The following is a 27,183-nucleotide window of genomic DNA, read 5'->3' on the forward strand; positions in this document are numbered from 1 at the left end:
AATCCCAGTCCCAGCCTGTTTTTTCACCCAGGCTCTGAGGGGAGGCTGGAGAAAATGGCTCTGGTGATGTCCCCTGGCACTTCCCAGCCTCCCAGGAGAGCGGGAATTCCAGAGGTTCTCCCTTGGAGCACGTCCTGCCTGGTCCCTCCCCCTCCCCCCCCTCCCATCAGGTTTTAAGTCCAAGGACTATTTTTAGCCAGACAAAAAAAAAACCAAAAAAACCCAAAGAAAACCAAACATTGCTTTAGATTAGTGCTGGTCAAAGGGAAACTCCTGCAGGAAGGAGTGTGAGGCTGGGATTTGTGCTGGGATGGAGGTGGGATGTTCCTGCTGAGGGGTTCCATGGGCAGCAGTGGAATTCCCTGGGATGAGGCAGGAGAGCCTGTGGCTGCTTTGGAATCTCTGCTTTAATCTCTTCTCTCCTGCTCTGGATCCCTTTTGGGAGTCTCCTCCAGCTCTGATTTGCTGCTTTAACTTCTCCTACCCATTTTTTAGGGAGGAGGGTGCTGGCCTGGACAACAGTGGGAAAGGGGATGGATGTGTTGGTGTTAACTGTGGGAAGAGAATAATCCCTCTGCCTTTCCCCCCTCCCTGGAGCTCCCCGTGGTTTCCTGGATTTCCCAGCTGAGCAGCTCAGCCATTCCATGAGCTGATCCCATCCCATCCCAGAGTGCTGCTTTCCCAGCCTTGGGAATGTCTGTCCCTCCTGCTGTGGCTCTGCAGAGTCACCTGCCAGGATCTGGCTGGTGATTCCAGGAGGTGCCCCCGTCCCCTCCCAGAGCCGGGAATGGCACAACTCCGCTCTTAATTAGCAGCAAATTGCCTGTCTGGTTCCTGTTCAGGACCTGCCAGCTTGTGATGTCCCTGGTGGGAGGTGATAAAAGTGTCTGTGGGGGGAAGACAACACTGGTGCTGGGTGAGATTTTGGGAAAGGAGCGCGGGAGAGTTCGTGTCCCACTCCGGTGTCTTGGGATAACTCCAAGGCAAGATGTGGTTCAGGGACACAGCTTTTGGGCTGGGCTCCCAAGGCCTTGGGTTTAGTGTTGTCTGGTGCTGATGGTGTTATCCAGTGGCCAGTTTTTAATCTCTGGTTGGAGCTTTTAAAAGGCAGCACGTTGGATTTTCGGGTTGGATTTTCAAGCTTTGGTGGGTGATGGGATTGGATCCCTGCTCAGGAGCGGGATATTTGGGAGGGGATGGATCCATGTTGAGGTGCAGGATAGTTATGAGGTGCTGGGATTACATCCATGCTCAGGGACAGGATATTTGGAAGGGGGATGGGATTGGATCCCTGCTCAGGTACAGTTTGAAAGCCGGAGCACAAGATTTATCTGTTGGGAACTCACCGGACCAGATGTCTGGGAACAGCCTTGTTATCCAGCCACCTCTTCCCTGGGATTTCTTCCCTTGGAAGTGGTGGCTGACCTGTGGGACCTGTGCTTGTTTTGCAGATGTTCTCAAACAACGATGAGGCCGTGATCAACAAAAAACTGCCCAAGGAGCTGCTGCTGAGGTGAGTCCCTGCCATGGGGAGGGGAGTGGGATTTGGGGATTTGCTGCTCGAGCCTGGACTGGGTCACTGCTAAAACCTTTCCCAAAAGACAGCAGGAGGTCCAAGGTCTGTGCCAGCAGCAGTTTGTGCTAAGTGTGTGCAATTTTAGGGGTTAAAATGCTGAATTAATTGGCCCCTTGCCTGTTTTGTAGGTGGAGGGGCTGTAGGACTGAGGGAATCCTTAGTGAGACTGAGTGGGAGCCGGTGTGGAGAGCAGGGCTCTGCCTCCCTGCAGGGTTTGGTTCAGAGCAGGATTTTTATTATTTCCAGTCTGATTCAGGTTCTCTCATCCCAGAGCTCCTCACCCAAAAAAGCACACGGGGTGTGTCTTGTGGAGCCCTCCCCGCTGACAGTGTGTGGTGGATGTTGGGGTTTGGGAGCCTGGCACAGGGGGGGAGTGACACAGTCCAGCAGCAAGAGGGATAACAAAAATGGTCTTTTCTGGGTTTTCTGGGAGTGGATTGTTGGTGTGGTGGGAGCAGGTACGACAAAGTGCAGCTTCCACCCCTCAGCCGCGCACGGGAGGCACCGAATCCATCCGAGAGGGGACAGAGAAGGAGCCCTTTCCCCAGCAGCGCTGCCCAGACACACCAGCCTTTGTCCAGCAGACACTGACACCCATTTACAGGAGATTCCTACAGGGAAACCAGTCCAAGTTTCCCTTTCAAAGGCCGCACTGTCAGTCCACGCTCATGAGTGTTCGCAGTCTGCTGGCAGTGAATCCCAGCTCTCCAAACCATCACTTATGAACTTCAAACATTTATCAACTGATGGTTTCTCCCTGGTTTCCCCCCTCCCTGATCCCGGACATCTGCTGGGATGGGATGGCCAGTGACACCAAGGCACCAACACTGGTGTCATCCTGGGGGGATGTGGGGCTGTCCAACACCCCCCACCTTGGCAGGAGCAGGGACCAGGCAGGTGGAGAATTGGGCTTTTCCTGCCTGGTTCATGGGCAGGTCAGGCAGTTTGCAGCTCTCTCCTGGCCTAAGCAGCTTTGATCCGTGCTCTCTGCCTGCTCCCCCTTCCCAGCACTGCCTCTGCCATCCAGCATTCCAGCCCCACCTTGGTTTATCCCCTGGGGAGATGGAGTTCTTGGGAATTGATGAGGAGGTGGGAGCAGAGCTGTGGTTTCTGTCTCCCCCCTGCCCAGCCCATGGGAGCAGGATCCACCTGGAATGGTGACTCACTGGCAGGAACTGCTGGGGATAATTTTAGAAGGCTGAAGGTCTAAGCTGCCTCACCTCAGAGCCCTCAGCATCCAGGGATTTCAGCAGGGGCCTGACCCTAATCCAGTTAGGGACAGTGGGAAAGTGAGGAGTCCTAGAGACCCTGAGTGGATTAAGAGGGTGAAACCTGAAAATTGCTCTAAGTAGGTGTGTTTTACCCAAACTGTCCAGGGCTGAGCTGTTCAGCTGCACGTGGGGAGTTACTTTGCAGCGAAGCAGTTCAATCTGCTGCAATTCCAGCCTTAATTCCTGTTGGGAAAGCTCAGCCTGCCTTCAGCCCTGGTCGCTGCCTGGCGATAAAGTTAATTTTGTGGATTATTTCCTCGCTGTCGACTCTGGAGAGAGAAAAGACCAAGTGGGGAGCAGAGCAGGAATCCTGCCTGGATGGAAAAAGGAACATCCCTGCCCGGTGCCTTTGGGTCTGTTAAGGCAGAACTGGGAAAAATCATCCAAGGAGTGCTTGTCTGGGCACCCCGTGCCAGTGTCCCACCACCCTCCCAGGGAGGGATTCCCTCCCAATATCCTACCCAAACCTGACTTCCACTTTGGAGCCGTTCCCCCTTGTCCAGGCCCCTGTGAATGGTCTCTCTCCATGTTCCCTGTGGCTCCCTCAGGCACTGGAAGGCCACAATTAGGTCACCCTGGAGCCTTCCCTCGTGCAGGCTGAGCAATCCCAGCTCTGCCAGCCTTTCCTCACCCCTCTAATCACGGGGGTGACACCCGGGACTAATCCGGGCACCGAAACCGGGCTGGCCCTGCTTTGATCCCGGGGCTGGGAACGCTGGCACTGCCCACTCCTGGGAGCTCCTGCTGGAGGTGTCGGTGCCCTGGGCTCGCTCCCAGGTGGAATCAGAGCCAGCCATCCCCAGAATCCCCGTGGGTGCTCCCTGTGCTGCCCAACGTGGGGCTCTTCGGGGCCGTGACCGCCGCGTTCCCTCCGTGGAGCTGCTCCAAGGTGGGAGATTCCCATTTTCCTGTGGCCTCCAGAGCTGGGTTTTGCTTTTCCTTTGGGAGCTGCTGCCTCTGCACTTCTTTTCAGCTTTCAGCTGAATCACAAAGGAGTTTTGCTGCCCCTGGTTTTTTTCTTTTCCCCCCTCACCCGCTCTTTATTTTCCAGTTCATGTTGAATATCAGTGACCAATAAGGTGTCTCTCGTTTCTCTTCCAGAATTTTCTCCTTCCTGGATGTGGTCACTCTGTGTCGCTGTGCTCAAGTTTCCAGGGTAAGGACCTTCCTCCTTTCCTGGTGGATTTTAGCAGGGGGTTGGATCTTGGTGGTGGGCAGGGGGGGCAATCCTCTCCCTCCAGCCCTTCCCAGTCACAGGGGGGGGTTGTGGCAGGGCCCTTTGTGCCACTCAGCTGTTGTTTGGTGTCCCCTGTTAACACTGGAAAACTCCCAGTGAAGGGGACTCCAGGCTGGAATAACATTTTCCAGTGTCCCAGGTAGGAAGGGGGTTTGACTTTCTGCCCAAATTTCCCCCTCAGCCTATTTTTTTTTCCAGGCTGCTGGAAACCCCAGAACTGGCAGTCTGAAATGGTTTGGGTGGAAATACAGGAATTCTGATTCACAAAGGTGCTGCAGAGCCAGTGAAAGTTAATTTCCTCCCTGGATGTAGCTGGAGTAAACATGGAGGGGGAAAAAAAAAACTCCCACAGTGTTTTGTTTGGGGTGGTTTCTGTCCTTCGTGGTGAAATCCAGCTTGGAATGTTCTCTTGGGAAAGTTCTTCCAGCTGCAGGTCAGGTTATCTGGAGCTTCCAGGTTTATGCAGGTGCTTTATCTGGGAAGAGCCAGAGGAGGCACCGCTGCAGGAAAGGGTGGGAGGTGTTGGAGTGGAGTGTTCCCTGTCCTGGCTGGGTCACACCTGCACAAAACTGCTCAGTGCTGGTTCAAACCCACGCCACAGCTCAGTGCATCAGCCCAGGCTCTCTGGAATCAAAACAAAACTCTGCTTAAACATTATTTACTGCATTAAAACTGGGCCTTGGGCCTTGGCAGTTCCCACCTGGGTCACGCAGGTCCGGGAGGGAAAGGCCTTCCAGGTGGAATCCGCAGCTCCAGAGGAACAGTCCTGGCCAGAATGGGATCCTGCCAATGTCAAGGTGCCCTCCTGGACTGTCCCTTGCTCCTGTTTGCCCAGGGAAGCAGGGAACACGTCGCTCATCCCGTGGCACGGCACGTGAAGTGCCTGTGGGAGGTGCAGGAAGGCTCCGGAATGTTCCCTGCCCGTGGAATTGGGCAGCCACCAGTGCATTTCCCACCGGGGCTGTTGCTTTTCCCACGGACCTTAAAACAAATAACAGCAGCAATTCAAAACCCCAGAGGGAAAAATCAGTGAATGCCCAGTTCTGTCCCCCTGCTCTGACTCTGTACCGCTTGTTGCTGGTGTTTTGGGCTGGGGGTGAGCTCAGTGCAGGGGAGGGATGGGGTGGAAAATCCACCCGTATTTATCCCCCGATTTCCCAACGCTGAGCTCCTGGTTGTTACCAGGTCTGGCTGTTTGCTTTGGTTGTGCAATTAAAGCTTTCACACACACAGCTCTGGGCTGATTCACTGAGGGCAGAACCACCGGCCCTGGGCTCCTGCCCCTCCTCTGTAGCAGGAACCACGGTGAGATTTGGGGTCGTTTGGGCCAAAACCAAAGCACTTGTCGAGTGCTGAGGGTCCCCTGGGGGGCACTTTAATTCCAGCCAGGAATGTGAAGGTGCCCACCGCTCCTCCCACCCTGAGGGCACCGATTCCCTGCTTGGGGGGACTCTGGAATTCCAAGAGGGGACCCCAGGGGGGCTTTCCCATCCGGCATTTCTGGTACCTGCCCAGTTCTGCGTGTTGGAATTCCCCTGTTGCTTTTCCACCTGGGACACTGAGGATGTTGTTTCTCCAAGGAGCAGACTGGGACATGATCCCCCCACACTGACCTTTTTTTTTTTTTTTTTCCTATTAACCACACATCTACATTTTTTCCCCCCTGATAAAGGCATGGAATGTTCTGGCCCTGGATGGCAGTAACTGGCAGCGAATTGACCTGTTTGATTTCCAGAGGGACATTGAGGTATCATTAAGTGACATACAAACCCAATTTTTTTTTTTTTCCTTCCCCTTGTTAAACTGTAATTACAGCCTAGAATGGATTCCTACTCCCAGAGTAACCCTTTTTGCCTTCCCTGGAGATAGAGATCATTAATTCCAGTCCTTCAGCTTCGGGGAGCCTTTTAAAAAGCCTTGGCAATCCATTCAGCTTTTGAAAATGGACAGAATTATGTATCTGCATCGAGCCTGGAAGGGGGTAATGGAAGGAAAGTGGTTTTGCCTGTTCTGAAAACAGAAATTAGTAGAAAATGTACGTCTTTGAGGGGGAAAACTGCTGCTTGTGTGGAGCAGAATTGAGGCTGTTTCTCCTTTCCCTCCCAGTCAGCACAGCACTGATGAGACCATGAAGGCTGAATGTCTGCTGAATCCTTTCCCTGTCCGTCTTTAACATCAAAAATTGGCATTTCAGTGAGGATGTTTGGGGGGGACGAGGTCAAAAGTTGTCCCTGAAAAGATGCAGCTTTGGAGCTGCTTCACTGTTGAATCTGCTGGATGTGGGCTCTGCACTGATAGGCATTGTCTTGATAAAACCCAAACCCTTTAGTTTTTTATCAGAATGTTTTATCCTGTTTAAAAAAAGAAAAAAAAAAATCCTGAAAAAACCCAACCCCTTTTAAATGAAAATGCTGGAATTTGTCGTTCCTCACCTCCAGAACCCGCTGGGCTTCCTGATGTGCTCAGGCTCTGCTTTGAGGGAGTTAAATCCATCAGCTGGTGTAAATTCTTGATGCAAACGTGTTTGGATCCCCCTAACCCAAGCAGGATCTCCAGGCTTGCCAGAGGAATTGCAAAACCTGGGGATGTTTCAGCTGCTCCAGCCGTTTTTCACAGGGATGTGGAGCCGCTCCTGTGGCAAAAAACTCACCTGGAGATCTCAGTGTCCCTCTTGGGTTGTGGGGTCGTGTTGGATTGAGCCTGATCCTCAGTTTTGGGGGCTTTTTTTTTTGCTGTCCCTTGGAAATCCTGCTGCCCCTTCCCTCCCATTCCTTAGAGGGGGGGTCTGTGTGGATATCCAGGAGCTCCAGAGTGGGAAAAGCTCCTCAGAATTCCCCCATCCTTAAGTGATGGGCCCCAGGGAGCTGCTCCGTGTCTCTCCATCTTCAGAAGCTGAATAATCCCCCCTTTCCCTGAGACCCTTTCCATGGCATTTTTATTTCCTTGTAGCACCCTAAAGCAACAAGCTTGTTGTTAATCTGCCAAATGTCAAATTCAGCTGTTTGGGGGTTTGTTTTTTTGGGGTTTTTTTTGGGTTTTTTTTTGGGGGGGGGAATGCTGAGGTGCCCTCTCTGTCTCCCCCAGGGCCGGGTGGTCGAGAACATTTCCAAGAGATGTGGGGGATTCCTGCGGAAGCTGAGCCTGAGGGGCTGCCAGGGAGTGGGGGACAACGCCTTAAGGTAGAGCTGCACCTTCCTGCTGCTTGGAATGGGGCTGGGAAGGGGGATTTGGCTCCTCCAGCCACCCAGGGATGGGGATAATCCAGCCCCTCACCCCATGTGTGTGTGTGAGGGAAACCTGGAGGGCAGGGGCAGACACTGCTCATTTCCCACTTTAACTGGTTCAAAAGTCTTGTTAAAATTCAGTTTTTCTCGGTTCTCATTAAAATCCTGTCGGCTGCTGTTACAAACTCGGGAGGGGTTGGCACTGAGGGGCAGCTGAGGCCTTTAGTGGGGCTGGGAAAGCCCAGGGCACGGGGTGGGCCAGCAGAAATCTCTGGTTTTCTGGATTTTCTTCTGTTTTCCTGGGTTTGTTCTTTATTTCCCTAATTTTGTTCTTTATTTTCTTAATTTTGTTCTTTATTTTCTGGATTTTCTGTTTCCTTGATTTTCTTTTCTATTTCCTTAGTTTTCCTCTTTATTTTCTTGGCTTTCTTCTTCACTCATTTTCTTCTCGATTTTCTCGCCTTTCTCGACTCTTTTCTTGTTCCTTGATTCTCTTGGTTTTCTTCTTGATTTTCTTGATTTTTTTTTTTCTAGATTCCTATTTCTTGATTATTTTTCCATTTCATGATTTTTTTTATTTTCTTCTTTATTGATCTTCTTTATTGATTTTTATTGATTTTCTTTATTTATTTTCCTTATTGATTTTCCTTATTGATTTTCTTTGTTGGTTTTCTTTGTTGATTTTCTTCTTTATTAATTTTCTTTGTTGATTTTCTTTACCAATTTTCTCCTTTATTGATTTTCTTCTTCATTTCCTTCACTTTCTTCCTTATCCTCTTCGTTATTCTGCTCGAGACCGTTCTGCAAAACCTTAATCTGCTGAGTTCCAGCTGCAGGAATTCTGTTCCCTGGCCAACCCAGTGTTTTTCCCTCCCTTTCCCAAAGGACCTTCGCCCAGAACTGCAGGAACATCGAGGTGTTGAACCTCAATGGTTGCACCAAGATCACAGACGCGTGAGTAGAGCTCTTCCCTCGGCCCTGGCTGCTCCAGGGAGTGTTCCAGGGCTCCACAGCCCCCCTGGGGGTTCCATCCCAGAGTGCCCACCCCCCCTGCTCCCCCCGGAGCGCCGTGGGATGTGTGGGAGCTGGGATGGATCCATGGCAGGAGGGTCTCCCTGTCTCTCTTCCAGCACCTGCACGAGCCTCAGCAAGTTCTGCTCCAAACTCAGGCACCTGGACTTGGCCTCCTGCACCTCCATCACCAACCTGTCCCTGAAAGCACTGAGGTAGGAGCCAAGAGCACCGGCTGTGCCGGTGGAAATGTGGAATTAAGGTTGGAAAAGACCTCCAGGACCACCCCAGCCCCACCTGGGGAACATCCCCCCCACCCCGGGCTGAGCTCTGGGAACTGTCCCCCTTGGGCTTGGGGAGGGGTCTCTGTGCTCAGGTGGCTCCCAGAAATGGACATTTCAGGAGCAAAAAGCGGGATTTCCTCCCGAATCAAAGCAGCATTCCCATGTTTTCCCTGTCTCCCCCAGCGAGGGATGCCCGCTGCTGGAACAGCTCATCATCTCCTGGTGCGACCAAGTGACCAAGGACGGGATCCAGGCCCTGGTCAGGGGCTGTGGGGGGCTCAAAGCCCTGTCCCTGAAGGGCTGCACCCAGGTATGGCTCTGGAAAAGGGGGACGAGCACAGCTGGGATGTTCCTGCTGCTCCTCAGGGTGGGGTGGGGAGGAAATACTTTGGGCCTTTCTTTTGCTTCCCAAGAAAGTTCGGTCAGCAGAATTCCTCCCGGTCTGTTGGAGGTTTGGGGAAGTTCTTTAATCCTTGGAGAGGTGGGATAAGTCACAGACCGAGCTGGAGAATCCTCCTTTTCCCCCCATCCCCTCTTTTCCCGTTGAGCAAATCATTTTCGGGGGGGGCTGTAGGTGTGTTATCCATCCTTTGGGAAGGCTCCAAGGAATTTCAGTGCCCTCCTTTCATCTGTCTGGGATGGAATTCCCTCCCTGTGCCCTTGGGATTTGTAGTCACTCAAAGAGAATCTCTCTTCCTTGGAAAACACCTCTGGAATCTCAGTTTCCCTGCCAAAGCTCTGGAGTGTATTTGGAGAGGGTCTGACACCTGGATTTTGGGATGTATAAAGGCTAAAAGGGTGGGGGTTTTTGCCCCATTTGTTATATTTTGGTTATTTAAACTGACCTTTTATTTTTCTTTACTCTTACCTTGAAAAGTTTGATGAATTAAATCCCTCCCTGCTATTACAACTTTATATATATAAATATATGTATCAGTTATGAACTGGGGCAGGGGGAACATCAACCCCTTATCTTAATGTAGAAAATATAAACAATATCAATACAAAATATCTTAACCAGTACAATAAATGTGTAACATAAAAGAATACTTTTATTAAAGGCATTACTCTTGATAAAGAGTAATAAAACCTTTTTATTTTTCAAAGCTTTTTAACCCCCTGAGTTAAAAAGGAACTCGTTTGATCAAAGATAGAACCAGCCCGACCTATTTTGGGAATCCAGGTCATGGGAACAGCTTGAGTTTCCAGGAATTTAGGGAGTTGTGAGTAATATCGATGGCAATCCATCCTGGATATCCATCCCTTGCCATCTGCTCCTGGAGATTGAGGAATGGCAGGATTTGACCCTCAGGAATCACCCTGGGGTGTGCTGGTGCTCCTCGAGTTCCCTGGAATCAGAATATCCCGAACTGGAAGGGACCCACAAGGGTCAGAAAGGGCCAACTCCTGGAATTCCAGCACTGTTGGAGTAATAAAAAGAAGAAGGAGAAGAGAAGGAGAAGAAGAAAATGAGAAAAGAAAAGAAAGAAGAAAAAAAGAAAGAGGAAAGGAGAGGGAGAGGAAAGGGAGAGGAAAGAGAAAGGAAAGGAAAGGGGAAAGGAGAACAAGAAGAAGAGAAGAACAAGAAAAGAAAATAATGAGGAAATCATGTTGTTGTTACTGCAGTAGTAATTATTACTGCCACACGAGCCCAGGGTCACTCACAGGCCCCGGGGTGGTGGAACATTCCCCTGCCCCCTGTGAGGAGGAGGTGATTCCACCCCGTGCTTGGGAATCTGTCCCTGTGGGATGAGCCCAACTGTCCTTGTGGCTCTGAGCTCTGTCCTGGGCTGGCACAAACCCCCTTCCTCCCCGGGCAGGAGCGCCCTCAGCACGGTGGGTCCTGTGCCTGTGGTGCCTTTCCCTCCTCCCCCAGAGGCTCCCAGAGCCACTTTGGTGCCCCCCCAGCTGCACTGGGGGGGTTTTAGCAGTGCCAGGTTGTCTCAGTGTCTGTGTTTTCCCCCCCCCTCTCAGCTCGAGGATGAGGCCCTGAAGTACATCGGTGCTCACTGCCCCGAGCTGGTGACGTTAAACCTTCAAACCTGCTTGGTAAGTGAAGCTTCCCAGTGTTCCCCCACATTCCCTGGGGAATGTGCTCCGTCCCCAGTGCAGCTGTGGGCAAACAGCTGATGAAGAAACCAGCTTTTTTGGTGCCATTCAGGAAGGCTGAATAAGCCCCAGCCCAGCCTTTGCTGTGTCAGGCTTGTCCCTCCCTTCCCTGCCCACGGGTGAGCTGGAAAAATCTCTTTCCATCGGTCCTGGAGCGGCCCTGCCAGGCCTTTCCTCTGGTCTCTTCTGTGGAATTGAACCCAAAAATGCGCAGTTTTCCTGCACAGGAGGGCCCTGGGCCAGTCCTGCAGTGCCAGAAATGTGCATTTCTGCCAAAAAAATGGGTTGGAACGGGCTCTCTGTACGTGCCATCCCACAGTTAGTCGGGAACAGCAGCTGGGCAGCCCCTTCCTTTTCCATGGAAGTGGGCCCTGTGTCCAGGGATGGGGCTGGATAAACCTCCTGTGTCTGGGAATGGGGCTTGGTAAACCCCCAGTGCCCAGGGATGGTCTTTCCAAGCAGGAATTGCAAAGGCAGGAATCCCAGCCCCTTCCCCACCCCTCCCCTGGCCCAGCTCCCGAGCATCTCCCTGCACACGAAAAATCACTCCCTTGACCTTTCCAAGCCACTCCAGCGGGGTTTATCCTATCCCAGCTGCTCCAGCAAAACACCTCAACGTGTTTCTGGGTCAGGAGAGCCAGAACTTGGCCCTGGGGCTGGAATTGTGGGAGGGGAAAAGTGGAATTTCACATCTTGGTGGTGTTTCACAGCAAATCACGGACGACGGGCTGATCACCATCTGCAGGGGCTGCCACAAGCTGCAGTCCCTGTGTGCCTCTGGCTGCTCCAACATCACCGACGCCATCCTCAACGCCCTGGGGCAGAACTGCCCTCGCCTCAGGTGGGTTTTCCCTGGAATTCCCAGCTCCAGGGGGTCCGGGGGACGCGCTCAGGGGCCAGCGGGGCTGTTTTGGCCTCTGAAGGTCTTTCTGGGAAGGGGGGGTTTTTATCCCCTGAGCTTCATCCAGGTGTTCTTTTTATGGGATGAGGGGAGGAAAACAGATCCCTGGTTAAAATCTGGTTAAAAAACAGATCTCTGGTTAAAATCTGCTTAAAAATCTGGTTAAAACCCAGATTCCTGTTTTTAAACTCGTGTGAGCAAACGAGCTCCTGCCCTGGTGCCCGCTGAGTAACTCTCCTCTCACACCACTATGGAACAGCTGGGAACAGCTGGAAGATGGTGCCAGGCTCTTCCCATTGACAGGGCATGAAATAAAACTGGGGAAGTTCCTCCTCAGGATGAGGAAGAGCTTCATTCCAGGGGGGACCTGGAGCAGCTGCCCGGGGTGGTCTCTGGACGTTCCAACCCCACCAGTGTCACCTTCCCCAGGCCTGGGCGGGGGGGGCTGCACTGGGTGATCCCCCAGGGGTCCCTCCCGACCCTCTCCTGGGATTCTGGGACCCCTCCATGGCTCCTGTGGACTCTTTCCATGCAGAATATTGGAGGTGGCGAGGTGTTCCCAGCTGACCGACGTGGGCTTCACCACCCTGGCCAGGGTAAGGGCTCCCTCCTTCCCTCCTTCCTTCCTTCCCTCTTCCTTTCTTTTTGGGGTAAATAACAGAAAAGCCCCACTGGATTTTGGGAAAACTTATCTCGGTGTCTGGGTGGAATCTAAGTTACAAAAATCGGGGTTTATGGAATCTTAAGTTACAGAAACGAGTTTATGGAAGCTAAGTTGCAAAAAAAAAAAAATTAAATAGGGTTTATGGAGTCTGAATTGCAAAAATTAGGGTTTATGGAAATCTTGAGGAGCAAAAATTAGGGTTTGTGGAATCCAGGCTCCAAAAGATAGGGTTTATGTGGTCTGTGGCATGGTCCTGACCCACAGACCTGGGAGGAGTTACATCCAAACCTCATGGAACGTTAAATACTTGGGAGTTACAGACTTTGCTGCTTGGTTATTAATTATTAATTACCCTAATTACCATTAAAACCCTTTAAATTTCCTTTACTGTCCTCGGTGCTGTCCTTAAAGAAGCGGCAAAATTTTCTTCCAGTCTTGATATTTCGTGCAGAAAAACCCCCCTAATTTTTAAAGAAAACTGTCTTTGGGGTGGTTTAGATTTATATTTTTTTTTTTTTATTGTCTGAACTTTACACTGAGTTTGGGGTGTTTGGTTTTCCTTTTATTCCCAGAACTGCCATGAGCTTGAAAAAATGGACCTGGAAGAATGTGTCCAGGTAGGAAACGTTTCCCTTTTGGCACAGCGTGGTGAAAAATCAGTCTCCAAGTCAGAACTTAATTTAGGAAGGTGTGGTTTCTGACAGGGCATGAAATCCCAGGGAATGGTCTTAACGCCCAGATGGTGCTAAAAATAACGGGGTTTTCCTCTGGCAGATTGTTGGGACGGTGATTTTAGAGGGTTGGGATCAAACTGGGCTGTGGCATTTACAGGGAAAAAGGGCTGGATTGACTGGAGATCCCATGGAAAAACCTCCAACCCTAGGGAAAGACTGGAAGTGGATCCAGCCCAAGGAAGGGAACAGGGCTGTGGTTCCTCCCTGGGGTTCTGCATTCCTGGTGTTCCCAGGGCACAAATCCAGGAGCTCCCCGGAGGAAATGACACCCGTCCAGACGGGAAGGGACGGAAAACGATCCCAAAAAAGGAACAAGGGAAGCGGGGCCGAGCCTTGGCCTGACACAAACCCATCCCAGGCAGCTCCCTGGGGGGGTTAGAAACCATTGTGTGAGTCTCCTCCTTCCTGCAGAAAACCAGGAGCAATCCACAGGCCGTGGGAGGGAGCGCGAGCCCTTGGAACACCAGGGAGCTCCTTTGCCTGCCCGAATTCTGAGCTCATTTCGGCTCCCTGGGGAAGCTCAAACCAACCCAGTGGTGCCTCTGCCTGCAAAGGGAAGCAGGAGCTGGTTCCATAAGGAGATGGAAGTTCCTGAGGGGTTCAGGAGAGCGGCTGTGGGGAAAACTCAGGGATTAGGGAAAATTCTGCCGGGGTTTTTTTTTCATTCGCAGAGAGGAAAAATTAAGTCCTGGTGCACAACAAGTTAAGGGGCTCTTTCCTCTTCTCTTCCAGATAACAGACAGCACCCTAATCCAGCTTTCCATACACTGTCCACGGCTCCAGGTCCTGGTGAGTATTCCAAGGGAGGCTTCCAGCACTTGAAACAGAGGGATCTCAGTTGAGTTGCAGTGACTTCTGTTCCTGCCAGTCCTTGGACCCAATTCCAGGGCCCTTCCCACAGTGGGTGTCCCAAAGGTGGGTGCTCCCATGGCAGGGGTGTTTGTGGAATTCCTGTGCCACCCTGTGGGTCTCATCTGCCTTTCCCAGTCATGGGAATCGTGGAATGGTTTGGGTTGGAAGGGACCTTGAAGGTCACCCGGTTCATGGGCAGGGACAACCTCCCACCCTCCCAGGTTGTTCCAGCCTGGCTTTGGACACTCCCAGGGATGGGGCAGCCACAGCTTCTCTGGGCAGCCTGTGCCAGGCTCTCCCCACCTTCCCAGGGAAGGATTTTTACCCACTGCAAGTGGAAGTTTTCCCCTTGGATGCACAGATCCCAGTGGCTCCAGTGCCAGGGGGGAGCACAGACCAGTCCTAAAATCCTAAAATGCCAACCAGCCCAGCACAGCCCACCCTCCCTCGTGTCCCCAGGGAGGCTGGGGCTGGATTTTTGGGGCGGCAGGAGCCGCCTGTGACCCCTGAACTGGCTGTGTTTGGGCACAGAGTTTATCCCACTGTGAGCTGATCACGGACGACGGGATCCGGCACCTCGGGAACGGCGCCTGCGCCCACGACCGGCTGGAGGTGATCGAGCTGGACAACTGTCCCCTCATCACTGACGCCTCCCTGGAGCACCTCAAGAGCTGCCACAGCCTGGAGAGGATAGAGCTGTACGACTGCCAGCAGATCACCCGCGCAGGGATCAAGAGACTCAGGGTGAGCCGGGATTGGGGGAGTTATCCACGGGCTGGGAGAGCATCCTTTGTGGATCTAGGGGTGTGGAATTGGGAGTGCTTTGGGTGGGAAGGACCTTAAACCTCATCCAGTTCCATCCCCAGGGCCTCCTCCTGCTAGCCCAGCTTGCTCCAGCCTGGCCTTAAGACACATCCAGGGATGGGGGGGCAGCCCCAGCTTCTCTGGGAATTCCATCCCAGCCCCTCACCCCCCATCACAGGGAAGGATTTCTCCCCAGCGTCCCTTCCCAAGGCCATTTGTTTCTCCCTCTGGAAAAGAGGAGTCACGATAACATTTCACCTGCAGGGAGGACATGGCTCTGTCAAGTAAGGTCATAAAATCATGGAATGCTTTGGGTTGGAAGGGACCTTGGAGCTCATCCAAGTTTCTGGGGCAGGGACACCCCCCCACCAGGCCAGGCTGCTCCAGGGGTGCATCCCAGGGATGGGAAAAGCCTTGTTCCTTCCTCATTCCCTGCAACCCTCCCAGAGGGAGATCCCACAGGAGAACCCAGCCTGGTCTGACCCCTCTCCCTGGCCGTGTTTGCCGTTCCAGACCCACCTTCCCAACATCAAGGTCCACGCCTACTTCGCCCCGGTGACCCCCCCGCCCTCGGTGGGCGGGAGCCGACAGCGCTTCTGCAGATGCTGCATCATCCTATGACGCTGGAAACGGCTCTTCCCGGCAAAACTGAGGCTGGAATTGCGCCCGTGGCGTTCCAGGAGGGGGGACACTCACACACACACACACACCAGGACCTTGGAGTGGAGCCCAGGGAGCGGGGCTGGGGGTGCCCCGGAGCCCCTTCCCCAGCCCTGCCCGCGATCCCAACCCCGGGAGCTGCTGCGGCTGGGACGGCTTTTCCGGCTTTTCCGTAGGTGGATCGGGGTGATCCCAGCCCTGAACTTCCCCCCAGGGAGGGCTTCCAACCCGGAATGACTGATGCTGCTGGTGGGGGCTGGAATAGGAAGCGGAATCCTTGGAAGTGGGGGCTTGGGGGAGAGGAGAGGGACTGGCTCTGACCCCGCAACCGTCGCCCAGGAGGGGGGAAAAAACAAACCCAACAAACCTGAAAATCCCAACAACAAGTTCTGACGTCCCGTTTTTCAGCGAGGGGGGGATGAAGGAGCAGCAGCTGCTGAGCCGGGATTCCCACTGGGAGCCAGGATTCACCTTGGAGCCCAGGATTCACCTGGGAGCCAGGAATTCCCCTGTGCTTCCCATGGGAAGGTCCCGTGTCTCTCCCATATCCACGCTGTCCAGCTCAGAGGCTTTCCCAGGTGGTTGTGGTAGACCTTGGAATCTGTGATGTCGGATTTTTGTTGCCCTTCCCCACGTCCTCCTTTTTTCCTCTTTTTTTTCTTTTTTTTTTTTTTAATTCAGTCATTTCTCGACATCTCCCAGCCCAAAGTGGCAAATCCTTTAATTTCGGTTTTAAAAAGGAGATTTTGTTAGTTGTTTTTTTTTTTTCCCCCAGGAGAAGCCTGAGCCTGTTGGGAAGGTTTTTAAGGAGCGCCCCAGGCTGGGCTCTCGTGGGATTTCTTGGCCTGTTTGAGCAGGGTTTGGGTGTCCAAATTTTATTCAGATTTCGGGTTTTATCCCAGTGACAAGGATATAATTCCCAATATAGGGAATAATATATATATTTATATATAATTCTCAATACAGGGATTAAGTTCTAGTCTGTGTTCCAGCGACTGTAAGTTCCCTCCTCCTGTCCTTCCCCTCCATCCCTTCATCTTATCCCCGAGGAAAAGCAAAGTAGAACCTCTTTGCTTGTTGCCCTGATGAAGAAATAAGGATTCCCTGCTGGAGCAGGTCTGGGATCCGCCCCAGCTCCAGGGAGCACTGGGGGCTTTCCCGACCTTCCCACCTTCCACAGGTAAGTGTGGAGCCCCCGGGAGGACCCACAGGGATGGAAAGGGGTTGGGATGAGCCAGGCCCAGCTCTGGGGGGAGGGAAGGAGGGGGAGGGGGGGGAGGGTTGGGGGTTGGTTTTGGGGGCGTTTCAGGCAAAAACGAGCGCGGGTGCTCCAGGGGAGCACGGACTGATCCGGGTGTGCCCGGGGTGGAACTGCTGGGCAGATCCCAAGGGTTTCAGGGCAGGCTCTGGGGGAGCTGAGCTGTGTCAGTCATTCCCGCTGGATGGAAGGAGCGCTCGTGTCCGTGGATGTTCCCGCCCGGCCGGGGCAGGAGCGGGGCCGAGGATTTGGGGCCTCCCCTCGGTCCTGAGGGATCCTTTGGTGGGAGAAGAGCAGGTGCAGCGCCAGGAACGGCTCTCACAGGGCCTGGGGGGGTTGGTTTTTCGCCTGGAGTTTGCTCCAAGGACAACAAGGAGCTGCTTCCCAGGCTCTCCAGGCACCAGGAGGGTCCCCCTGGAGCTGCACCCCCTCCATCTCCCCCCCAGTCTCCCCAGTCTGCGCTCACGGCCTGCTGGGAGGAACTCCAGGCTGCTGTGGTTAAAAAGGATACTGTCAATGCCTTCCTGTAGATGCTTTTAATCCCTTAATATTTATTCAAACCCTCTTTAGCGCTGTTGGATTGCCCCTCTCTCCCTCGAGGGGCTTCATTTCCAGAACTTTTCTCCAGGTTTCAAGGGTGGCAGAGGATGGTGGTGACGGACTTGGCCGGGCGAGGGGGTCACCCAGCAATCACAGGATTTGCACAGCTCTGGGAAAAAAAAGCAAAACAAACCACAAACAAAACAAAACAAAAAACACTTTGTTCAGTTCATACTGTGGCAGGGGAGAGCGAAAAGTGGGATTTCGGAGGCGGGGGTGGTGTTGTCTGACTGGATTCCTTTGGAAAAGAGCGGAGTTTTCCGGGGAAAACTCGAGAACACAGAACCCAAAGCATTCTCTTTTCTGTTTGCCAACCAGGGTGGCAGCATTAAGGTAGCTCGAAACTACTTGACAGTGTCCTTTTAAATCAATTATCCGTCTTCAAATGGACTCTTCCTGATGTTTGTATTTATAAGTACCAATAAACACCATTTTCCAAGCCCCGTCTCACCGGAGGAATAAATTCCTGGAGGAGAATCCACCTCCTGCACCTGGACAGGGGGGTGTTTGGGGGTTCTCCAGGTGTGTGAACCGTGGAGTGGTTTGGGTGGGAAGGGTCCCTAAAGCTCAGCCCCTCCTCAGGTGGCTGTGAAGGGTGTTGGGTGACTGGGAGTCAGCTCCCAAAATGTAGGGGAATTGCTCCATCCTGTGATTTCTGAGGTGTAGAGGTGCAGTCCCACCCCTGTCCCAGCTCCCTCCCTGTCCTCCCTTGGAAACCTCCCAGGTTCTGTCCCCCAGTCCTGGAATGTTCCCACCTCCCAGCAGAGTTTTCCTGTGAGCTGGACCTGCCTTGCAGCTCCCCCAGCCCAATTCCTGCTGGGCCTCCCCACAAAGACACCTCTCCAGGGAATCAGCCCCGGGGCTCCTGGACTGGGAGATCCTCCAGCAGATCCAGTGCAGCCAAAAACGAGGCTTTTCTGCTCTTTCAGGGCACTTTTTATCCCAATTCTTGAGCGCTCCCGCAGAGGGAGAGGACGGGGCAGGTGTGATGTGCTTGTTTCAAACAGGGATTTTGACAAATTCTTCTTTTCTAGACCTCACTGTAATTTCCCTCGTATTTTTATTTGATTTCCCCTGGGTTGCTCAGGGCTGGCCTAAGGTGTGGTGGGGGTTTTGGTTGATTTTAGGTTGTTTGTTTTTTTTTTTATGGCAGGGTGAGGGATCTTGGCTACAGTGTCCTGAAAAAAGGAGGTTTGAAACATTTTGCCCTCTTCTGGTGAAGGATTGTGTTGTTGTGGGGGGTGTTTTTTTGGGGGATTTATTTTCCATCTCAAGGTTTCTTCCCTCCCTCTGGGCCAAGTCCCAGCAGAGGCTCCTTGTGCTGCAGTGCCAGGAGAGCAAAATAATGAAGAAAATCAAGGAGAAGCCTCTTTCCCTCCTCTGTGCAAATCCCTCCCTCCTTCCCAACTCTGGACTTGGGGTTTTTAACCCATTTTTAGCTCGGGGGGAGGGGGCTCGGCCCGAGGGAGTGGGAGCAGGAGCTGAGCCCTGTGCTGTGCTCTGTGGTGCAGAGAGCTGGGAAATGCTGATTTAATGTTGTGGTCTGTGCTTCCCTGGGGGTACAGTAATGCATTCACTGAGAGTAAATACACAGATACAGATGTAGAGGTGTAATAGATGTAGCTAAGGTTGTGGGGGGGAACCCCAAACCCCCACAGGGATTGAGGCCGCTGCTCTCCATCCCGGTGTTCCTCTCTCCATCCCGGCACGGCTCCAGCTCCGGTCCGGTGGGAATTGTCCCCTCCTGCAGCTCCAGCTCCAGGTCCTACCGCAGCAGCAGCTGGAAACCCTCGGGGCCGGGGGCTGCCCGGGGGGGTGATGGGGCTCAGCCAGGGCCACCGATCGCCCCCTGCCCTCCTGGGTTCCCCACCCCCGATCCCCCGGTACCTTTGGCGATCGCCACCACAAAACTGGTCTCGTCCTGGAGGGTCCTGAGCATCTGCAAGGCGTGGGGATGGGGGGTGTGAGAGGGGCCGGGGGGGGTGTGTCCCATCCCAGCCCGTGTTTTGTCACCCCCTGGGTATCCCTGCGTGTCCTCACCGCGTCGCTGACGAGGACGTGGATGCCGGAGGGTCCCTGGCGGGAGAGCCGCAGGATCTGACCCGGGGGGAGCCCCAGGAGCTCCGCGAGCTTCCCGGTGAGCTCGGCCACCGTCAGCTGCTCCAGGTGCAGCTCCTGGTACAGCCCTGGGGTGGGGTGGGATGGGATGGGATGGGGTGGGACAGGGCTGTGAGCGCCCACCCTCCATCCCTGCTCTGCCTTGCACCTGAGCCCCCACCCCACACCCCTGGGACCCCACCCCACACACATCCCTGAGCCCCCACCCCACACACACACCTGAGCCCCCGTCCTCCACACCCTCGGCCCCACCGGGCTCCCGCGCCACGTAGAGGGTCAGCCGGGGCCGCGGGCACCTGAGGGGGCAGAGAAGGGGCTGGCAGGGGGGCTCGGGCCTCCCAGAGCCTCCCGGGGGTCCCCAGGAAGAGCCCACCTGCCCTCCAGCGCATGGCACAGGCGGATGCCGTCGGGGGCCCCGCAGATCTGGATCAGGTCCCTGCGGGAGAGCTTCAGCAGGTCGGCGCCTGCGGACAGGGGGGCTCAGGGGGTGGCAGGTATTGGGGGGGTGGGCTCTGCCCCCCACCCCAGCCGGGGGTCTCACCTGTGAAGTTGGCGAACACGCGGGCGCAGGCGGAGAAGCGGCGCCGGAGGAGCCACTGCTGCGTCTCCAGGGGGGATGCGCAGGGACTGAGCGCCTGTGGGGGGGGTGGGGGGGCTCAGAGGGGGCTCAGCCGGGGTATGAACCGAGCGGGCGCATCCTCAGCCCACCCAGCCCCTCCTAGGGGGGTCTCGGGGGGCTCCCTCACCTCGCCGGGACTCTCGGCGGGTCCCTCGGCGGCGCAGGCGGGCGACACACACCCCCTGCGGGAGGGGCCGGGGCTCAGCGGGGACCCCAACAGTGCAGGGGGGGGGTCCCAGGGGGCCCCACTCACCTCTCGGGGCTCAGCAGCTTGAGGGGGTGAGGGCTCGGCAGCCCCGGCGTGCCCGGGGGGCTGTGGGGGGCACCCAGCACGTCCGGCCATGGGGGGCACTGAGGGTGGAGGGGGGTCATGGGCAGAGGGGCCCGGGGGGCACCCCCAGCCCATGAGGAGGGGGGCACAGGGCCGGGTCCCACCTCGGCCAGCACGGTGCTCTCGTAGGACGGCTGGAATTTCTCCCGCTCCGGCGGCGGCTGCTTCTCCACCTTCTCCCGGTCCGTCTTCTGCTTCCTATCGGCCCCCTTGGGCTGTGCCAGGGGGTGAGGGCAGCCCTGGGACCCCCAGGACCCTCGGTTCCCCAGACCATGGGGTGCTCAGACCCTCCTCCACCCCCCTCCCATGCACCCACCCCCGGGGCTGCAGCAGGCAGGAATTTCTCAGTCCGGGGGGCACTGGTCACACTGGGGTCACTGGTGCCCCTTCCCCCCCCGATACCTTGAACACCTTGACCAGGCAGCTGGCAGAGTGCAGGTGCTCGGGGGGGTCCCCCTTGCCCCCTGCCCCAAAGGTGTCAATTTGGATGCGGAAGGGGACCCCCTTCTCCCCCCCGTTCTTGCGCAGCGTGAACTCGGTGCTGATGCAGTGAACCTGCGGGGGGCAAGGGGGGAGGACAGCAGGGTCAGGGGTGGCCGCTGGGTCCCCCCCACCACCAGATCCCCCCCAACCTCCCTGGCTCCCACCTGCACGAACACGGAGGTGCGCCTGGAGGGGTCCCACAGGAACTCCACCGTGTTGAGCAGCGTGGGGTGGATTTGGGGCTCGAGGATGCCGACGGACAGCGGGATGTCTGCGGGGAGAGGGGGTGTGAGCGCGGCCCCCGCGGCCCCCCCGGGGCTCCCCCAGCCCCGGCACCCACCAATGTCGAGGATTCGGTCGCCGGGGCGGCTCCACCGCCAGCCCTCGAGCTGCTGCTGCTCCGAGTACTGCAGGCGCCGGTCGTGGAAGGACACGCGGACCACGCTCTGGGGGCAGCGGCGGCCACGGGCTGAACCCACGGCCAGACCCACGGACATGGCGGGACCCACAGACACGACCGGACCCACGGACACGGGCTGAGCCCATGGCTGGACCCACAGACACAGCCGGACCCACTGACACGGACCCACAGGACACTGTGCTGGATGGGGCCGAACTGGGCCCGAGCAGGGGTTGAACTGGAGCTGAACCCAATCTGAACTGGGGCCGGAATGGGACTGAGCTGGGACCGAACCAGAGCTGAGGTGGGGCCAGACTGGGGTAGAAATGAGGCAGAACTGGGACTGGACTGGGATAGAACTGGGACTGGACCAGAACCAAGACGGGGCTGGACTGGGGTAGAACCGGGACAGAACTGGGGCCGAGTTGGGGCTGGACTGGGACAGAACTGAGTCTGGACAGGGGCTGTGGCACAGCTGAACTGGGACTGCAGCCCAGAGCTCTGCCCCGAGGCTCCCCCCCGTCCCCACCCTGTTCTGGGGGTCCCCACCCCGGCTCACCTTGACCATCCTCCGTCCCTCCGCGGGGTCCCCCCGGGGGGTCCCCACCATGCGGATCTCGTACGACTGCCCTGGGGAGCGGGGAGGGGCAAAGTGGGTGCTGAGCCCCGGGCAAGGGGGGGGTTCCCTCCCCCAGAGCCCCCCCGGACTCACCCTGGTTGAGGTAGGTGAGGGTCTCCTCGTGGTGCCGCACGGCGGGGGAGGTGGGGGCGCACAGGACGTACTGGAACGCCGGGAATTCGGGCTGGGACGTGGAGATGCCGTTGGGCTCCTCCTGCTTCAGGTAGGGCAGGACCGGGGGGTCCCTGCGGGAAAACAACCCCCCCCACACCCCAAAAAGGGTGGGCACCCACTCGTGTGCCTCGGTGCCCCCCAAACCCACGGGATTTGGGGGGGTGGGGGCAGTACCTGAGCACCCCCGAGGCGGGAAGGGGGTACACGTCCCCCGCGCTGGGCCAGTAGTGGTCGGGTTGGCTGTGCCAGAAGAGCATTTTGGGGGGATCTCAAGGCGGGGGGGACACCCCACGGACAGGGTGGCAGCAGAGAGGGACAGACAGGTGCGTTCCCACCCCCCCCATGGCTTTATAGGCACGGGGAGGGGTGATGTCAGCGGGGTTGGGCCCAGTTTGGCCCAGTCGGGGCCAGTTTGGGGTGTTGACAGTAAATACTGCAGGGGGGGCCTGGTGTTTGTTGTCACTAAGGGAGGGGGGAACACGTGGGGTTGATCCAGGGGGGGCTCCCCTAGTCCCTTTGTCCCAGCCAAGGATAACCCCCCCTTGTGTCCCACTCACTTTAATCCCTTTAATTTCCCCCCGATTTGGCTCATTTTGGGGGGAAAAAAGGGTGTTTCACTGAGTCCCCCCCACGGGTGTTAAGGGAACCACCCCCCTCCCTGGGGTGCAAATTTGGGGGGGGATTATCTATGGGTGCTATCCCCCCCTCAGGGTGACACGGGGACACCCAGGCGGTCCCAATACCCGCGTGATGAGCTGGGAGGGTCTCAGCTCTATTTCCTGGGGGTGGGTGGGACCCCCTCCCAGTTTATAAACCCTCCTCAGGTGGGCCCAGGGGTGGTGCAGAGCCTTGAGGGAGGCTCTGTCTGTCTGTCCATCCATCCCCAGGGGCAGGATTGGTCTGGTAAGGAGCTGTTTGGGGAATTTGGGGTGTTCTGGGGGGGCTTCCCTGGTGTGAGCTCCACCCAGCTGGACAAAATGTTGGGGATAAAAAGCTCCCTGTCCCCTCCCCCAGCCCTGGGTCCTTCCCCTCTAGGGGGAGCAGAACCCCCCAAAAAACCTTCCCGACTCCCCCAAAACCTTCCCTTGGCCACCAGCTCCGCCCTGAGCCTTTGGGAGGATTTTGGATGGATTCAAGAACCTCCAGGCTCTCTGAGCCCCCTCCAGTCCCACCTGGGGTGGATCCAGCCCCCAGCACCTCCTCCCCATCCCGTCCCATCCCCTCCCTGTTCCAGACACAGAGACTCAGCTGGAGGGGTCCTGGATGTTTTATTGGGTGCTGGAAGCTGGAAAACGCTCCCCGGAAGGGACAGCCCGTGGTCACTTCTTGGCCTCCTCCTCCTTGGAGAGGGTCTTGATGATCTCCTCCTTCTTGGCCTGCAGCCGCTCCTCCCGCCGCTTCCGCGCCTCCTTGGTCTTGGAGCGCCGCGCCTCCGCCTGGTCCCTGCGGGATCGAGGGCTCAGGGTGCACCAGGAGCACCCCAAACGGTCCCAAAACCCACCCCAACCCCTGTCCCCAATCTCCTCCCACTGTCCCACGCCAGCCTTGCTCCGGCACCCACGTCCCTCCTGCTCGATCCCGGGGTTTCCCCTTCGCTGCGGCCCAGCAGGGGCTGTGTGGGGGTCACAGCCTCTGCTGAAGGACACGGCAGGATTTTGGGATCCCTCCCCTCCCCCTGGTCAATCATTCACTGAGCTGCTCAGGAATTTCCCAGTTTCCCCCTCTCTGAGCATTAAAACCCCCACCAGGATCCCACATTTCTCTGCTTTCAGCCAGCCCTGCCCAGTTGGGGACCGATCCCTCCCAGCAGGGCCGGAATCCGGCCGGAATGACCCACGGTGGGGGGGTCACTGCTGCCAACACCCCCCCTTGCCCAGGGGCAGCACTCACGCCAGGAGCTTCTTGCGGGCCTTGTCGGCCTTCAGCTTGTGGATGTGCTCCATGAGGATCCGCTTGTTCTTGAACACGTTGCCCTTGACCTTCAGGTACAGGCTGTGGTACCTGCGGGGTGGGACGGGGCAGGACATCAACCCCTCCCCTTTTCCAGAGGCTGGGATTGCCCAGGGGTAGCTCTCCAGGGAGGGTTTAACTCCATTCCCAAGGAGCTGCTGAGGAGCTGCTCGGGGTGTCTGTGAGTCGTTCGGGGTGTCCTGTGTGAGCCCTCCCAGCAGTGCCTGTGGTCTCTCAGCCCCCTGTCCTCCCCCCTGGGGGTCTGCAGAGCCCCCCCAGCTCCGTGCCCACACTCACATGTGGCGGTCGATCTTCTTGGACTCGCGGTACCGGCGGAGCAGCCGCCGCAGGATCCGCATCCGCCGCATCCAGGTGACCTTCTCGGGCATGCGGGCGTTGGCCGTGCCCTTCCTCTTACCTGGGGAGGGGGACACGGGAAGGGGGGGACAGAACGAGCCCCCAGACCCGCCAGTTAAACCCCACGCTCCTCCCAGAGCGTTCAATCCCCCTCTACAGCCCCAGTTAAAAACCATCTCCCCCCGAGCCAGGGGTCTCTCCCCGTGGCAGGGGCACCCCTGGGGGTCTCAGGAGGGGAGAATCTCTGAGGGGAGAAGCTGAATTTTATGGGGTAGCCTAAAATTCTGGAATTCCCCAACTGTCACATCCTCTCTCTAGGCCACTGGAGGTAGGGGCTGCCCCTGGGGGTCCCTCGTGGGTGTGTGTGTGGGGGGTGCAGCCCTCACCGATGCCCATGTGCCGGCCCTTCCTGCGGGCCAGCGTGTTCTTCCTGCAGCGGGCGCGGGAGTGCACGGTCACCGGCTTCCTGATGATCAGCCCATCTTTGATCAGCTTCCGGATCTGCTGCCCTGCAAAACACAGCCAGAGCTACCTCTGGAGCCCTCAGGTGAGCACAGAAACCCCCCCCCTGCTCCCCATCCCACCTGGATGCAGGCTGGGAATGCCATGGAAGGTGGATCTGCCCCACACAGCCCCTCATGCTGCTGGAGATGCTCCATTCTCTATCCCAAGTCTCCCAGAGAATCTCCCAATCCCCTCACTGATTATCTCATAGGGCACCTCAGTCCAAACCCATCAGTGCACCAGGGAGCTCTGAAAACCCCGCTAACCCCGCTTGAAGGTGCAACAAGAGAAAAAAAAGCTGCTCAAGCGGTAGAATTTCACCCAGGCCAATAGCTGGGCTTGAGAATCCTGGGAGGCTTTTTCCAATGGTTTTATGATTCTAAACCGACCTCATCATTACTGAGCCTCCCAAAAACCCTCTCCCCACTCTGCTGGTGGATCCCTTTCCCCCAGGGCCCCCCGGGCAGGGCTGTGCCCAGGCAATGCCCCACTCACGGGAGTTGGCGTTGGCGATCTCGTTGGTCTCATTGGGATCCAGCCACACCTTCTTCTTCCCGCAGCGCAGGACGCTGGAGGCCAGCCTCTTCTGGAGCCGGAGCATACTGGGAGAGGGAAGGACAGGGATCAGGGGGGGCTCTGCATCCCCCTCAGAGACCCCCCCCCCCCATCCCTGTCAGGGCCCTGCCTAAAGCCCGGTGGGATCCAAGAGGCTCATCCAAGGATCGCAGGGCCCGAGGCCGCCGAGCCTCCCCGCACCCCTAGACTCTCCCAACGCCCCCCACCAGCCCCTCAGCGCGGCCCCCGCCGCCATCGCGCCCCCTCCGCCATCTTCCCGCGAGGCCCCCGGAGGCCGCAGCCGCCTCGCAGGGCCCGGGACCGCCCCGCGGCACGGCCGGGACCCCTCCTCGGTATTCAAACCACCCTCCCTGATGTTCCCCGGTGCCCGCCGAGCCCCCACGGGCCCCAAAAGCGACCCCGGCCCAGATCGCACCTCATGGCGGCGGCGCCCGGGCCTGAGGGAGAGGGGAGGGGAAGCGATGCCGGCCCCGCCCACGGCCCGTGGCACGTACCACTCTGCACCCCCCCCGCACCCTGCGGCGGCCTCGGGGCCACCCAGAGCGCTGCGAGGGGACAGACGCAGTGGGGTTATGCGTGGTTACATATGGAGAGGGCACGCGTGGCGCGGAGACCCACGCGGGATGTGCGGGAGGGATGCGAGTCCATCCTGCCCCCCCCTCCCCAGGGGAGGGATGGTACAGCCCGGCGCGTGCGCGTGGCGGGAAGGGCTGGGCGGGGGCTGCACATGCGCGGTAGGGGGATGTGGGAGGCACGTGGAGGGGAATGGGGGGGACTGGGAGGGACTGGGAGGGACTGGGAGGGACTGGGGTGGGGTCAAGGGGTGTTCCCGCACGGCCTATACTGGGAGTGTTGGCCCTGTGCTGTGCCTGGACTGGTCCATGCTGGGAATGCTGGCCCTGTGCTGTGCCTGGACTGGTCCATACTGGGAATGCTGGCCCTGTGCTGTGCCTGGACTGGTCCATACTGGGAGTCCTGTTTGTGTCCTGGGATCAGCCCAGCCCCTGCTATGGAAGGTGTGTCCCTGTCTTGGCATCAGCCTGGCTCATACTGGGAGGACTGGTCCTGTCCCAGCCTCTCACTTGGGGGCTGGGGGGGATCCCCCCCATCCCACGCTCACCCCCCAGGAAAACGTTCCTTAGGGATGAGTTCAAAATCCAGCAGGGAATGGGATCCCTGTCTTTCCTTCTTTCCCAAGAATTCACCCCAGAGGCTCAGCAGGGATCTTGGATCCTGCATTGTCCCAGTGGAGGATCCCTGAGGATCCAGTTCCACCTCTTTCCCAGTGATTCTGGCACTGCTGGGAAAAGGGAATTCATGTTTTCCTGGGAAATAACCTCCTGATGGGGCAGGTGGCAGCTGGCACAGAACATTCCACCTTCCCAGTTTTCTGTGGCTGGAGGTGAGTGAGGTCTGGGTGTATCCATGGCACCATTTTGCAGCTGGAAAACTGAGGCAGGGACAGGCTGGGTGATGTTTCCTGCCCCAAAAAACCGCCGTGGTGAGGCTGGAAAGGGGCCCGGTGGCTCCTGGTGTGACCCAGAAAAGAGCTGGAGCCTCCCTGGGAACAGATTGCTGAAGAGTTCCTGGAAAGGGGAAAAACTTGGGAAATGCTAATGTATGGATTGTGACTGGCCTAAAAACACGGGGCTGAATTCCTGCCTTAAAAATCCACCTTTAATCCAGCGAAAACGCTGCTTTTTTCTCCTCCCTGATGCGAAACAATTCCCAAATCCACCGTTTTTGCAGCTGGGAGTGTCTGGAGAGTGAAAACCCCTCCAAAAGCACCTTGTTAAGCCCCAGGATCACCTCGTTAACCCTCTGGAGACGGGGATGCCGAGACAATTCCCTCGGGATCTGGCGGCCG

At 56.8% G+C, this 27,183-nt stretch overlaps 3 protein-coding genes across 6 annotated transcripts in view; 1 reads left to right on the forward strand and 2 right to left on the reverse strand.

Annotated features, from left to right (window-relative positions):
• FBXL20 (F-box and leucine rich repeat protein 20) overlaps window positions 1-15,353 on the forward strand; it is a 31,663-nt gene extending 16,310 nt beyond the window's left edge. For 3 of the 4 annotated variants that reach the window (XM_027909095.1, XM_027909091.1, XM_027909094.1), the window contains exons 2-15: window positions 1,452-1,513; window positions 3,949-4,003; window positions 5,757-5,831; window positions 7,169-7,263; window positions 8,194-8,262; window positions 8,439-8,534; window positions 8,787-8,913; window positions 10,578-10,652; window positions 11,423-11,553; window positions 12,149-12,209; window positions 12,850-12,894; window positions 13,744-13,800; window positions 14,395-14,607; window positions 15,181-15,353. In XM_027909095.1, the coding sequence (XP_027764896.1) occupies window positions 1,452-1,513; window positions 3,949-4,003; window positions 5,757-5,831; window positions 7,169-7,263; window positions 8,194-8,262; window positions 8,439-8,534; window positions 8,787-8,913; window positions 10,578-10,652; window positions 11,423-11,553; window positions 12,149-12,209; window positions 12,850-12,894; window positions 13,744-13,800; window positions 14,395-14,607; window positions 15,181-15,288 (1,269 nt within the window). In that variant the 3' untranslated portion in view covers window positions 15,289-15,353. Of the gene's footprint in view, window positions 1-243; window positions 317-1,451; window positions 1,514-3,948; window positions 4,004-5,756; window positions 5,832-7,168; window positions 7,264-8,193; window positions 8,263-8,438; window positions 8,535-8,786; window positions 8,914-10,577; window positions 10,653-11,422; window positions 11,554-12,148; window positions 12,210-12,849; window positions 12,895-13,743; window positions 13,801-14,394; window positions 14,608-15,180 lie in introns of those variants that run through there. The other variant, XM_027909093.1, reaches the window with a different exon arrangement.
• Window positions 15,354-18,864: 3,511 nt separating this feature from the next.
• LOC114071294 (transcription factor CP2-like protein 1) lies at window positions 18,865-22,230 on the reverse strand. Its single transcript, XM_027909089.1, has 15 exons — window positions 22,104-22,230; window positions 21,849-22,000; window positions 21,696-21,766; window positions 21,077-21,182; window positions 20,901-21,007; window positions 20,656-20,808; window positions 20,358-20,468; window positions 20,176-20,273; window positions 20,050-20,104; window positions 19,845-19,938; window positions 19,677-19,767; window positions 19,523-19,599; window positions 19,226-19,371; window positions 19,073-19,124; window positions 18,865-18,988 (listed from the first exon to the last, which is right to left on the reverse strand). The coding sequence occupies exons 1-15, from the start codon at window positions 22,184-22,186 to the stop codon at window positions 18,951-18,953; spliced, it is 1,434 nt and encodes a 477-aa protein (XP_027764890.1). The 5' UTR covers window positions 22,187-22,230; the 3' UTR covers window positions 18,865-18,950.
• A 949-nt stretch (window positions 22,231-23,179) lies between these two features.
• RPL19 (ribosomal protein L19) lies at window positions 23,180-25,812 on the reverse strand. The gene is made up of 6 exons (XM_027909090.1): window positions 25,732-25,812; window positions 25,236-25,342; window positions 24,623-24,745; window positions 24,177-24,297; window positions 23,820-23,930; window positions 23,180-23,372 (listed from the first exon to the last, which is right to left on the reverse strand). Exons 1-6 carry the CDS (start codon window positions 25,734-25,736, stop codon window positions 23,249-23,251), a joined length of 591 nt encoding a protein of 196 aa, XP_027764891.1. The 5' UTR covers window positions 25,737-25,812; the 3' UTR covers window positions 23,180-23,248.
• Window positions 25,813-27,183: the final 1,371 nt, after the last annotated feature.

Source organism: Empidonax traillii, unplaced genomic scaffold (genome assembly GCF_003031625.1).
Source record: "Empidonax traillii isolate 1590-97213 ecotype Southwest subspecies unplaced genomic scaffold, ASM303162v1 scaffold1944:size102787, whole genome shotgun sequence".
Taxonomy (NCBI): Eukaryota; Metazoa; Chordata; class Aves; order Passeriformes; family Tyrannidae; genus Empidonax; species Empidonax traillii.